The sequence below is a fragment of the Bos javanicus genome, chromosome 7 (genome assembly GCF_032452875.1).
Source record: "Bos javanicus breed banteng chromosome 7, ARS-OSU_banteng_1.0, whole genome shotgun sequence".
Classification (NCBI taxonomy): Eukaryota; Metazoa; Chordata; class Mammalia; order Artiodactyla; family Bovidae; genus Bos; species Bos javanicus.
In genome coordinates, this window is record NC_083874.1 from 44,400,008 (window position 1) to 44,412,671 (window position 12,664).

Sequence of the window (12,664 nt, forward strand, 5' to 3'; positions counted from 1 at the left end):
GGGTCCTTGAGGGTTTGAGGCGGGGGGTGCAGGGCCAGGTCTGAAGCTGCCAGACCCACAGCTGCTCCTGTAGAGATCCCAGCAGTTGGCTGGGAAATAAACAAATTATAGGCCGCCTTTGACGGTGCACGAGTAGAAACTGTCATGCAAACAGAAGGAGGCATCATAATCTGGAGACCCACTGCCGGGAGCGGGGCAGATTCCCACCCCAGCTGGGGGGCGCCGGTCTAGGGGGCCTTTGCACTTCTAGTATCCAGTGCTGCCCTCTGCTCGGGGAGGGGTTGTTTTTCTGGTTGCAGCTGAGTCAGGGCCCCTCATGGTCCGGGCTGCAGAGAGATTGAGATGTCTTGCTGTGGGGAGGGCTCAGGCATCCTTGAGGGGGAATACCAGGTCCCTAGGACCAGCTACACTGTGCTGCGCTGTCCCCTCGAAGCCAGGGAGAGTGTCTTTGCTCTATGCTCTGGACTTGTCACTCGGGAAGTGAATCCAGAGGAGGGGGTTCCTCATGTGTGCTGTCTGGACAACTGTGTACATACTGGCGACTCCTGACTGCTCCTGACAGCGACATCGCTCACTGGGGAATCTGAGGGGCTCCTCCTTGCGCGGCTCTGGGCTAAAGGGGCACATTTACTTTCTGAGCAAATATTATTCTGATGCTTGGGGCCTCCTTGATGTTGGCAAGTCAGAAAAGTTTAATTACATGTGTCATTAGCATGGCATTCTGTAATAGCTCTGTGACCGAATTCATTAACGGAATTCTTAACAGATAAGACAAGACAAATTAATATTTTGTTGCCCATGAAAGCTTCTCATTAAGAGAATAGTGAAAAAGTGATTAATATTTTGTTGCCAATCAAGATGTCTCATACAAATGACAAAGAAAGGTGGCCCACACCTCTGTGCACTCTCTAATCTCCCCGCCTTGGGTTTTGTAAGCTGATCAGCTTTCCCCGTCAGTGCAGCATTTCGGAGCCAGTCACTCGTTACAAGGCCTGTGATCGTGTTGTGTTTCATCTCTGACTACGGCAGGAGCGGGTAGGCGCTGAGGTGCCACAGGCTGGGGAGCTCTACGAACCCACTGATCCCTGATCTTTGCTCTACCAGGGTAGCCCCCCTGGACTGTTCTCCCCTGACCCGTCTTGCTTCAGGAATGTCCTGTGTATCCTGATGACCCAGCCCTGCCCTGATGTAGCCTAATTTCCTCCTATGGCTACTCCCCTCACTGTCCAGAGCAGGGCTGTGCTTAATGAACCCCTGCTGTGTGCCAGTCACTGGGTGGGGTGCCCTCCTGTCAACACGCTCAGCCTGAAAATGCCCTCTTAAGGTGGACAACCTCATCTCCGCTGCCCCGCAGGCTCAGAGCAGGTGTATGACTCACCCAGGGCAGCCCTGGACCCACTGGAGGTGCTGGTCAGTGTCTCCCCCTGGATGAATCAAGGCTGACCTGAATCAAGGTGACGACAGGCTGTGTCATCCCAGAGTCACATTTACCTGACGGGGGCCTCACCAGACTGCACTGACTGCTGGTTGGGGACTCAGGCTGCAAGGGGTTGAGAGTGCTGTCTGGTGGGAGAAGTAGTAATAATAGAAATAACGACAATGAGAGCATAATAGCATGGACATCATGTGCTAAGAACTTCATGTGTCTTTTAATCCTCATTATAGTTCTATGCTGCTGCTGCTGCTGCTAAGTCACTTCAGTCGTGTCCGACTCTGTGCGACCCCATAGACGGCAGCCCACCAGGCTCCGCCGTCCCTGGGATTCTCCAGGCAAGAACACTGGAGTGGGTTGCCATTTCTTTCTCCAATGCATGAAAGGGAAAAGTGAAAGTGAAGTCACTCAGTCATGTCTGACTCTTAGCGACCCCATGGATTGCAGCCTACCAGGCTCCTCCATCCATGGGATTTTCCAGGCAAGAGTACTGGAGTGGGTTGCTGTGAGGCAGGATATATTATTCATCCCCTTTCCACAGAAGAGGAAACTGAGGCTTAGAGAAGTCAAATGCCATTTCCAAGGTCGCTAAGCCAGTAAGTGGTAGAGCTGAGACTTAAACCCAGGTCCCTTTGACCCTGGAGCCTGTTTGTGCCCTTCATGAGTAAGGCTGTGCTGTCACTCTCCTCTCTGGAAGGCAGGTATACATGTGTGTGTATGTATATGTATCTGTGTGTGTGAGTGTGTCGTATGTGTGTTTGCATGTATCGGGCCAGGATCCCTGTGGGGCTAGCACTGCCCTGCGCCCTCACTTGGGGGTTTCTCAGAAGCATAGGGCCCTGCTTACTCGAGGGCTGCTCACTTGCCGAGAGGAGCAAGTGTTTCCTGGGAGGTAACGAGAGGCCATTAATCTCCAGTTGCACCACAATTACCCAAATTGCTAACCTCTCTGTGAAAAGTAGAAATGCAATTGAGCTGGTGCTGGAGGCATGTTCGAGGGAGGGGAAAGACACTCAAAGTAATTTAATTAACTGATGGCAAGTGCATTAAAAGGAGCTCTGCCTTTGCCTTTATTTCTAATGTCTTTAAATAGAGCATCGAGCAATGCACATGGACGTTCAGACACAGGCGGGCCTGACCTAGATCTGAATTAATCACCACTGGCCAATCGTGGTTAAAAGCTGACAACCCACCTTGAGAGGTTCGCACACACAAATGTGCACCCCAGAAACACACATAGCATGCACATGCACACATATATACACACCCTAGTCTTCACAAGCAGGACACTGCCTTCCCTTGCTAAGATCTCAGGGCAGCCCTGGGCATCTTAGGCTCAGAGGAAGAACTCTGCCCACTGAGCACCTGACCAGCAAGCAACCAGGCTTGTGCTGGCACTGACATTCAGAGGTGGGTGGATGCTGTCTGTGCTCACTATAGAGGGGAAACTGCAAGGAAACCATCTTGCCTGGTGTGACAAAGGTGGGGGAAGGGCACTTCTGCCCAGCCCTGCCCAGGGCTGGACTCCAGAGTGACCCCCTCTTCCCATCTGCTTCCCCGACCGTCTTCAGTGTGCATCCAAAGGGACCCAGAGAGTGGCAGAGTCCCAGCTTTATGATTTCTGTTACCCTCTCTTTCCACAAAGCAGTCTCAGAGCTGGATGAGATCTTTAAGGTCATGGGGTTTAGCTGCCTTCTTATGGCTGGCAGCACTGTTTACCATGACCCTGAGCTTGTATGCCTCTAGGGACAGGGAGCTCACTATCTGATATGATGGGTCACTCCAGTGCGGGGCAAGGCTGATGGCTGGAGTGGTGCTCCATCCAAGCAGTTCCGATTGGTCTCTTTTTGGGGTGCACACTGGCCCTTTGTGCTAGTCCAACTCATGGGGTCACACGGTCCAGGCCAGTTCTCTCTGCTGGCACCTTAACCCCCACCTTACAGCTGCTAGTGTGAACTGACCACTGACTCCACAGGTCTTCCTTCTTGGGGCCAAGAGGCCCATTCTGGGTTGGCCTGTCCTGAGCCAAGGAGACCAGGGCTGCTTGTCTTCTGCCTGAAACTTGAATTCCTGTCACTGTAGCTCAAGACCTATAGACCATCCTGGCAGCACCCTGCATGGGTGACATTACTCCATTGTCTCACATGAACTCCTGGGAAACCACAGCCCCCTCGCCGCCCACCCTCCTTGTGCCAAACCTGGGCCAGTGCAGACTCTTCAATCCTTCTATTCCTCAAGGCCCACAGAAGGGAGGCACCACTAACATTGCTTTTCTAATAGATTAATTCACTGAGGATACGTTTAAGAAACTGTCCAGTCATAGAGGCAGAGTGGGGTGATGCTGGGACCCCAGTGCACACTGCCTGGGGTCCTCAGAGCCCAGGAGGCCCCCCATTGCTCACGTTGGGCTGTGAGGACACAGGAACTCTCTTTTTCCTCTCAACTCATCACATCCATACTCCTTGCCCAGCAAACAAGACCCCTGGGCAGGTCCCTCTGGTCTGATCTTGTTTTCTTTTATCTCGCCCCCTGCCCCTGCCTTCCAGTCAACCATCCCAGAGGCCACCTCTGCCCTCCACAGGGGGTGCCCTCTCCCCAGTGTCTAGCTGTCTGTGCCCTTCCCAGCTTCAGGATCTAGAGACTCTCCCAGGAGAGAGCATCTTCCCCCACAAGCCAGATGCTCTCCCCTTCCCGGGAACCTCCTGCCCCATCCACAGACTTGCCCCCAGTATTCACCTTATTCTGGGCCTGGCTGGAAGTTTGCAGACATCATCCATCCATCCTATTCTCTGCACAAGGTGGGACTGCTAACTCCAGACACCAGACAGCAGGCTGGATGGCACCAACAGGGGATATGAAAAGAAAGCCCTCTGGCCCTGCAGCTCCCACAAGGCATCTCACACAGCTGGCCACCCCAGGCGGTGGAGCTGAGCTCAGAGCCTGGTGACTTACGTTGATGTCTTCCAAATCCAGGAAGTTTAGGGCCAGCCCGTTGCGCTTCCAGACGATGGGCGGCCGTAGGTCTCCGCGGATGGCGCAGGTCAGCACTGTGCTCAGTCCCACGGTCACTGTAGCCACACTGACCCGCTCCTCAGGGGCGAGGCTGAGCTGCACCACCTCTGCAGGGAAAGGAGATGTTGTCAGCTGCAGGCCCACGGGGGTGAAGTCTCTACTCGAAAGGATGTGGCCAAGGGGATCTACTGCAGGTCAGGGGCCTGGGGAACTTCAGGGATCAGGAGCATTATCTACAGTGGGCTGGCTAAATGGACAGATGGACACAACTCCTGGGAGAGGGGCCATGATTTATGTCAAACGCTCCAAGGGCTCTGAGTCACATCAGGTTAGGAACCATAGCCAGCGCAGGGGAAGTGTCAGGGCTGTGGATCTGTAAGTGGAGCCAGGGAAGTGGGCTGCTGGGGCCATGGGGCTGCCCCGCTGAAAGCGGGGAGCCAGATGCACCGGCCCCGCCCTGTGCTCACCAGGCCCCATGGAGTCCAGCCCTTGCCAAGTGCAGTCAAGGTCCGCTGGCTGGACCGACAGGTTTCTTGCCCACCTGGGGGCAAATTAAAGGTTGCACTGTCTGCAGTCTGGGGAGAGAACTGGCTGACCTTTGAAGGTTTGCTGCTGCCTAAGGAGCCTGTGAACTTGGATTTGGGTTTCTGTTCAGCGACCGTGCACTGCAGCCTTTAATTTTTTTGAAGTGTACTTTGGGCTGCACAAATGACTAATCCTTGCCACTTCACACTTGATAACTGGCATTAAGACTGATCACTTGTCAGGCAAATGGGGAGGGTCTAAATTATCTCCCTTTTAGAATCACAGACCTTTCAGAATTCTCAGGGTTAATAAAAAAAAAATCAAACTCAGGCTACTCAAATGCCAAAATGGGATGAGGTTTGGAGTGGGGAGTCGCTAGCTTCGCTGACTGCATGGCCTCCCTACTGCCCTTCCCTCATATCTTCTTGGGCAGCTTGGGGAGGCAGCGTGGGCGGAGGGAGGCGGGCTGGCTCTGGGGACCTGGGTTGATTCTAGGATGCTGGCAAAGGGTGCTAGGACCTGGGGGGGCCCTGACAGGTGTGGAGCAAGGCCCAGAGTTGGGACCTGAGCTCTGCGACTTCGTGGGACACATTTGAGCTGTGACCAGGCAGCACACCTAGGCTCACACTCTCTTGCTAGTATGTGTGTGTCGGGGGGAGGGGGGCGGTGGAGAAGGGGAGCAAAATCAGAGGTGCCACACATCGAAGAGCAGGTGCAGTGAGAACTGGTGCAGTAGAGACCAGTTCAGCCCTGGGCAGCAAAGCCCTTCCCCCAACTACAAACATTCATGGTCCAGCCCTGGGCCCACAAAGATGAACAAGATATACACTAGGTGCTTAATCAGTGCTTGTTGGATGGCTGAATGAAAAATGAAGGAAATAGAAATACAGAGGGAAAAAAAGGCAACAGGCCAGTGGAGAGGGGACAATCACACACAGGAAAAATGGGACTCCTGGTGAAGGAGCCACATGAGGAAAGATAAGCACCGAGTGATTGATGCAAACGGCATAATATTTTATAAACACTAAAGTGATGCATTTCAAGCTCCCTCTTAAATCATGTTCAACTTGCTGCCCTCCCACCTCTGAGTCATGAGGCTTATTGCTCAGGGCAGAGAAGGCATTAACCCCCCTGTAGCAAGACCCAGGTTTCAGAGATTCAGAGGGGCAGAGACGCGGAGAGGGATTTACTATTATTGTTTAGCTCCCACTGTGCCCAAGTACAGAGGAGACTGTTCTCCCTCCTGGGATGAGCCTCAAGGCCCTATGGAAGTGGGAAGGGGCGTGGAAAGCCCCCTTGCCCCAGGGGAATAGGGAGGGACACAGCGGGAAGGGCAGAGAACTTGCCTGCTTGTATGCAGGTGAGGGGAACCAAGGAGGCTCCAAGAGGAGGCTGAAACCTCCCTCACCCGGCTGGCGCCCCTCTGCACCTAGAGTGACCACACGGACGCGGCAGAGAGCCAAGGTCTGCGTTCATCTGCCAGAGCCCCCTTGATCCTGAGTGGCGTGGAGGGGCCCAGTGGTTCATGGTGCGCTCTGTGCCTCTGTACTTGAGGATGGCATCGGACTCTCAGACCTGAGCCTGACTGTGCCAGCGGGGGCTTGGCAGGCCGAACTGTTGGGAAGCATGGGACTCTGGACTCCACTGGGCTGAGAGTGCCCAGACCAGGAGCACAGTGGCGCTGATCCCTGCTGAGGGTGCCTGTGGGCAGGGCGACCAGGGGCCCTTGCAGTGGGACCAGAGGTGGCAGAGGACAGCCAGCCGTACGCCTCCCTCTACGCTCAGAAACACAAAGTTGTGTTTTAAACAGTTGTAGAAAAATGTCTGGAGGAGCCTGTAGCACAGGGCTGAAAATAAACAAGCAAACGAACCCAAGTGGGAAGCCTGTGCGGCTCGCCATCCGCTGCTGGGACGGCTGCTTCCCACTTTTTTCCTGAGCATGCCCCCAAACATTCGTATGTCTGAAGATGTGCGATTTCACAGGAAAGACTCAGGCAAAATTAGAATGTGTGAATACTGACAAAACCATCATAATTCTGCTCCTGTCAGCTACACAAATATTAACCAAACAGCAAATATTTGGATCATTTAAAGTTTAATTAAATGAATGTTTTATTAGATTTAGTTCATGTCAATATTCCCTAGGTCCTTTAAAAATTCTAGAGAGATTTATGGCCAACGAATTGCTCCTCACTGCCGGTGTTTTACTGTTCAACACATGTTCCCCGGCAGGCCCCACTTCCCTGCTAAGTGACCTCCCAGGGTGATTTCCCAGTGAGGGAAAAATGAGGCAACCTCCCAGGTCGGGGCTCGAGTGAACCAGGCAGATGTGGGGCTGTGGCTTCGGACACCTGGCCCCCCCGGTGCTGCTGGAGATCCCCAGGCAGCCCTGGGCAGGTCCCTTCCCATCCCTGGTCCCCAGCTGAGTCATGAAGGGTTGGTCTAGGAGGGCTCTGGAGGCCTGGCCAACTTTTAGGCTCTGGACTCTGCATGTACGGTTCTGAGTAGACGTCCCTGTTCATCCTCCTTTGTCCTGCCAGCGCCTGGTTGCTGCTTCCCCAGCACCATCTGCCTCTGTTCCCTGCCCACTTGCCGTGATGGTACAAATGATGCCTCAAGGGGCAGCATGAACACATGCCAAGCCCCCAGGGGTTCCCTCCTGATGCTCCCTGAGCCCTCCTTTCCTCTCCCTACAGGTCCTCGAGAAGCTCCTGTGTGGTCACCGCCTCCCCCAACCCCCAGTTTGTCCCTGTTGTCCCTGAGTGTCCTGGTCACCACTTGGAGGGCAAGGTATATCAGGGCTCTGCTCAGAAACTACCAGCAGCTCCCCATCACCCCCAGATTCATCACGAATTGAGCACAGTCCCTGACCTTGCCCCATAGTTTCCCAGTTGACTCAATAGTACCTGCTGGCTCCCATCCCACTGTGGTTTGGGCCCTAAGCTTGTGCCTACTTGGCACCTTCTACTTGTCTATTCTGAGACCCTCAGCCCCAGTCTCTAGGATGACCTCATGGGATGTTTCCGGGACCCTGTAGTCTTCACATAAAGGGAAACTTAGACAGACATTGGGTGAAGAACATTGAAAGTTGTCCTGGTGAACCTGTCATGACTTTTTCAGGCTTAAGTAACAGAAATTCTCTGAAATGCTCAACACACTTAGGAAAAGAAAAAAGAAAGGGGTTGATCTTCATGCCCGTAATTGGGAAAGCTCAGGGGTGGAGGAGACTGCAAGCATCCAGGGCCCTTGACACTCGCTGCATGGCTGCAAGGAGTCCAGGGGTGGCCTCATGGTCACATTGTTCCTGTATGTGGGATCCTGGACAAAGGGCCCAAATCTTTCCTAAGGGCCCTGCAAAAAGCACGGACTCAACTCTGATTACCCAGACTCATCTCCTATGTTCTTTCACGAAGCAATCTCCCGGGCCAGGTGATGAAGTGCTCTGCAGTCACAGGACTGACTGACCCACAGCCCTGGGCCATGTGACCACTTCTGGACCAGGTGCTGGGTGCTTAGAGGTGGGGTCAAATGTCATGCTAAACAGGGTGTATTGGGCAGATCAATACCCTGTGGCCACTGAAGACACACAGAGAGGTCCTCTTTGGTTCCCTCCATCCCTTCACAGCCCCATCCGGAAGCCTAGGCATGGTGAAAGACGATAACGGGAAGAGGGGTGGAGCTGTGTTGTGCAGACAATGAGAGTCATCAGAAGGAAATGTGATCTCAGTTATTGCACCTACCCCCAACCTGCCGGGTGGCACTAGTAGTAAAGAAACCATCTGCCAATGTTGAAGATGTAAGAGAGGCAGATTTGATCTTTGGGTCAGGAAGATCGCCTGGAGGAGGGCATGGCAACCCACTCCAGTATTCTTGCCTAGAGAATCCCATCGACCGAGGAGCCTGGCTGGCTATAGTCCATAGGGTAGCAAAGAGTCAGACGACTTAGCATGCATGCACGCATGTGTGACTGCATGCCTGCTCACTACAGAGCGATAGCAGAGGGCTTTGTCGTGGTGGTGTGGACCAGCTGAGGGGACCCCACAATCCTCTTAAGTTTCCCATTGTGATGGGGACCGGAGGAGGGCCAAGAAGCCTGGGATTTGTGGAGATGGCCCTCATATGTGTTCAGTGAACACACTGACTGAACTGTGGGCTGAAGCTCACCACTGCCCGGGCACACCTGTAGATGAGGGGACTCAGATGTGTCTGGACCTGGACTCTGCTGCAGTGGGGTCAAGAGTCATCAGAGAGGGAGGTGGAGAAGCCACACTGCAGCCCTCCAGGGAGCAGCCTGTGGAAGGGCCAGCAAGGGTTCCTTCCAACTCTTGACTATGACTTTGCTGCTCCCATGGTGCTGACCATCTGTGGTTCCAGGGCCACTCTGTGGGAAGTGTCCACAGGTTTCTGGGGCACTGAGCAACAAGACCTGCCTTGTGCCCAGAGCATGTTGGGGACAGTGACAGAGGGCTGGGCTGGGGGCTCCGGTCAGGTTCGGGGTGAGAAGATATCTGTAGAAAGGGTCTCTAGAAAGAGAGGGCTGGACTGGGGAGCTTGTCCAGCACTGCTGGCAGAGCTGCCCACAGAGAGATGATGTCCTTGCTGTAAGAGCCACACTGGAAGGCTGCCAGGTGGTAGGCAATTGGAGGAGGGCAAGGGAGATCAGGGTTCCTCACAGCTTGGGACATCTGTCTCTCTATAGGCCAAGCCTTTGGACATTAGTCAGCTTCCCCTTATTCCTCGTGGGAGGAGGAGGCTCAGGTAGCATTGCCATGACTACCAAAGTCAGCGTGGGTTGCTCAGCGTAAGAGAAACCTTCCTCCTTCACTTGAGGCAGAAGATAGATGGGGCCCAGGCTGAGCAGCTGTCCCCTGTGGACAGAGCTGAGTCCTGCTCGGATAAAAGATTGAGACATCACATTCTTGAAGTCAATGAGCTCTCCCAAACTACACGTGCACAGAAAGATTCCTCAGAGGTCAGAGAAGGGAGGGGTCTCCAGACCATAATATGTTCCGTCAATTTCCCAGAAACCCTTGCCCTGGAATCCATTCTGGCTAAGAGATGTGTATGCACATGGTTGGCGGTGCTGAATCAGACCAAATGTGGACTCAGAGCCAGGCAAAGCAAGATGATTGGCCAGGGGAAACCAGAAGCCCTGCCCAGTATAAGTGATTTAAACTACCCCAAAGGCATGATTGGAGAAGGCAACAGCAACCCACTCCAGTACTCTTGCCTGGAAAATCCCATGGACGGAGGAGCCTGGTGGGCTGCAGTCCATGGAGTTGTGAAGAGTCGGACATGACTGAGCGACTTCACTTTCACTTTTCCCTTTCATGCATTGGAGAAGGAAATGGCAGCCCACTCCAGTGTTCTTGCCTGGAGAATCCCAGGGACAGGGGAGCCTAGTGGGCTGCCATCTATGGGGTCGCACAGAGTTGGACACAACTGAAGTGACTTAGCAGCAGCAGCAAAGGCATGATTCTTTCTCTGAGCCCACCCATGTATATCTATCCACACTTATTTTTTTCCTCCTAATAAATGCTTTACTTGTTTCACTTCTTTCCACCTCTTAATAATTCCTTTCTCCAAAGCAGAACTTGTCACTGGCCACTGGCCCCAGTGGTCTAGTGACTAGGATTTGACACTCTCACTGTCTCAGCCTGGCTTCAATCTCTGGTCCGGGAGCTGAGATTCTGCTTCGAGCTGACGCAGGCTGAGACACCAGAGATCACACTCAGCACGCTGCATGGTGGTGGGGGTCCCCCCTGGGCTGTCTGACCCTCTGGTAACTAGCACAGTGCCTGGCACACGGCAGGTAGGCTTCAGGTGCAGTCCTGGGAGACACGTCCCTGGCTCTCAAGGCCCTTCAAGCCAGAGTGGCAATGCCCTTGGTTTTCCAGACACAGCCCTCACTTCCCTCCCCATACACATGCCCTCAGTGCTCCTTGGAGCTTGGAGAGATGGGGCGGTGCGGGGGATTAATGGGCCCACCATGAGCAGCGAACAAGCACCCTTCCTGGAAGCAGAAGGCCATAAAATTTGAGTCACGGGAGAATTGGGTTTTAGTTCCTATTACAGCTTTCCCTTAATCTCAGGCACTATTTCTCACACTGACTTGAACTCGATGAGACACTCATAAACCCATCAGCACCCTCTCAAGCAGGCTTCTGTTGCTTCACAGCAATAGAAATTAAATTTCTCAAATTCCTGTCAAGTTGGCGTTAGTTTTCTTATGCTAGAAATGCACTAATGGAACACATTCCTACCCGGACATTTGCCATTTTTCAAATGATGCTCTTGGTGGAAAGACTCTGTCCAAAGCTCAGTCTACTGGCTCCCACATCCCTGTGTGGACTGAGCTTGGCTCAGGGCAAACCTGGGCTCGGGGGCTGGCTGGGAACCAGGGAGGCCTGGAGAGAGACCCCAGACCAGGTGCTCAGAGACCTACCAGAGGTGGCCTCTTTTGACACTGTTCTTTTCCAACAAGCAATGTGCTTCTCCCATGCCCTGGGGGAGCCCCCTCCCCACCAGTGGCCTGGGAGTTGCCAAAACAGGTGCAGCCCGTGTGACAGTCTCTACTAATCTGGTCTTATTCCTGACCAGGGCCACGCTATGAGATGGTGAGTGGAATAGAAACCAGGGTAGAGTGTGTGTTGCCTAAGGCCATCTGACCAAGTAGGGGACAGGCAATGTCTAACTGCCTGGACCTGATGGCCTCCCCTGGCATTTACAGGGCAGGGCTGCTGTGGGGAGGTGATGGGGGTGCTTTGTGACTCCCCTGGCCCCCTCCACCAGAGCCTGCCTTTCTGGGCTCCCTTCAAACATCTACTGAAACTCTATGGGTGGGAGGCTGGGAACATGTGGTCTTTCATCTCAACCCGCATATTTTGAGCACTGGGGCATGTCCAGCCTGGGCAGGAGGCCTAGACCAGCTAGACTCGCACTCCTTCAAAATTTCCCATTTCTTTCTGCATAATAAGATTCCATTTTTGTGTCACTGTTGGATTCCCTCTGGCATGCTTCATTTGGGGGAGGGTAATAAATTTACTAGTTAATTACCTGCAGATCTGGGGGGTAATTTACTTTCTCAATTGACTTATGTTGTTTGGGGTTTCTTCAAGCATTTCTGCAGTTTAGTTATTAAGTTCTGCTCTCTGATATAAACAGATACCTTTATAAGCTGCATGAAGACAGACCATATCTCTTTTATTTCTTTTGTATCCCAGCACCTAGCACAGTTCTAGCACATAAAAGGGCTTAATAAGTAATGTTAAACAAGTAAACAGTTAGGGTAGTATTCATTCAACAGTTATATATTGAGCACTTCCTATGTACTAGGATACAGTGGGAATATGCCAGAAAGCAGATCATGCCCAGAGCCTGCTAACCTGGGACTCCTGGCTAAGCAGGGAGAGAAGTGTCACCTGGAGGGAGAGCATGCCCCTGAGCCTGTCCACAGACCCCGGTGCAGAGCCCTGGTTCCTGCAGAGCCTGATCAATCTCTTTTGGTGGAGCTCCCCATGTGCCCAGCGGTGGGTCCTGCAGGGGTGGATGTGGAAGGCTAACTCATGTCTTGCTCCCAAGGAGTCCAGGTCTGGCATAGCCTTCTCTTTGTTTGCAAGGCAGGGGGTGCCCATGCAGGAGCCAGGTCACCTGGGTATTCTCCGAACTCTAGGGTTGTTTTGCCTCTTCTGGCCA

General features: G+C 53.3%; 1 protein-coding gene across 2 annotated transcripts in view; it reads right to left on the bottom strand.

Annotated features, from left to right (window-relative positions):
* The window catches only part of FSTL4 (follistatin like 4), a 453,162-nt gene that overhangs the window by 58,395 nt on the left and 382,103 nt on the right, over nucleotides 1–12,664 (bottom strand). For both annotated transcript variants that reach the window (XM_061423485.1, XM_061423484.1), the window contains exon 7: nucleotides 4,385–4,551. In XM_061423485.1, coding sequence (XP_061279469.1) covers nucleotides 4,385–4,551 — 167 coding nt within the window. The remainder of the gene's footprint in view (nucleotides 1–4,384; nucleotides 4,552–12,664) is intronic.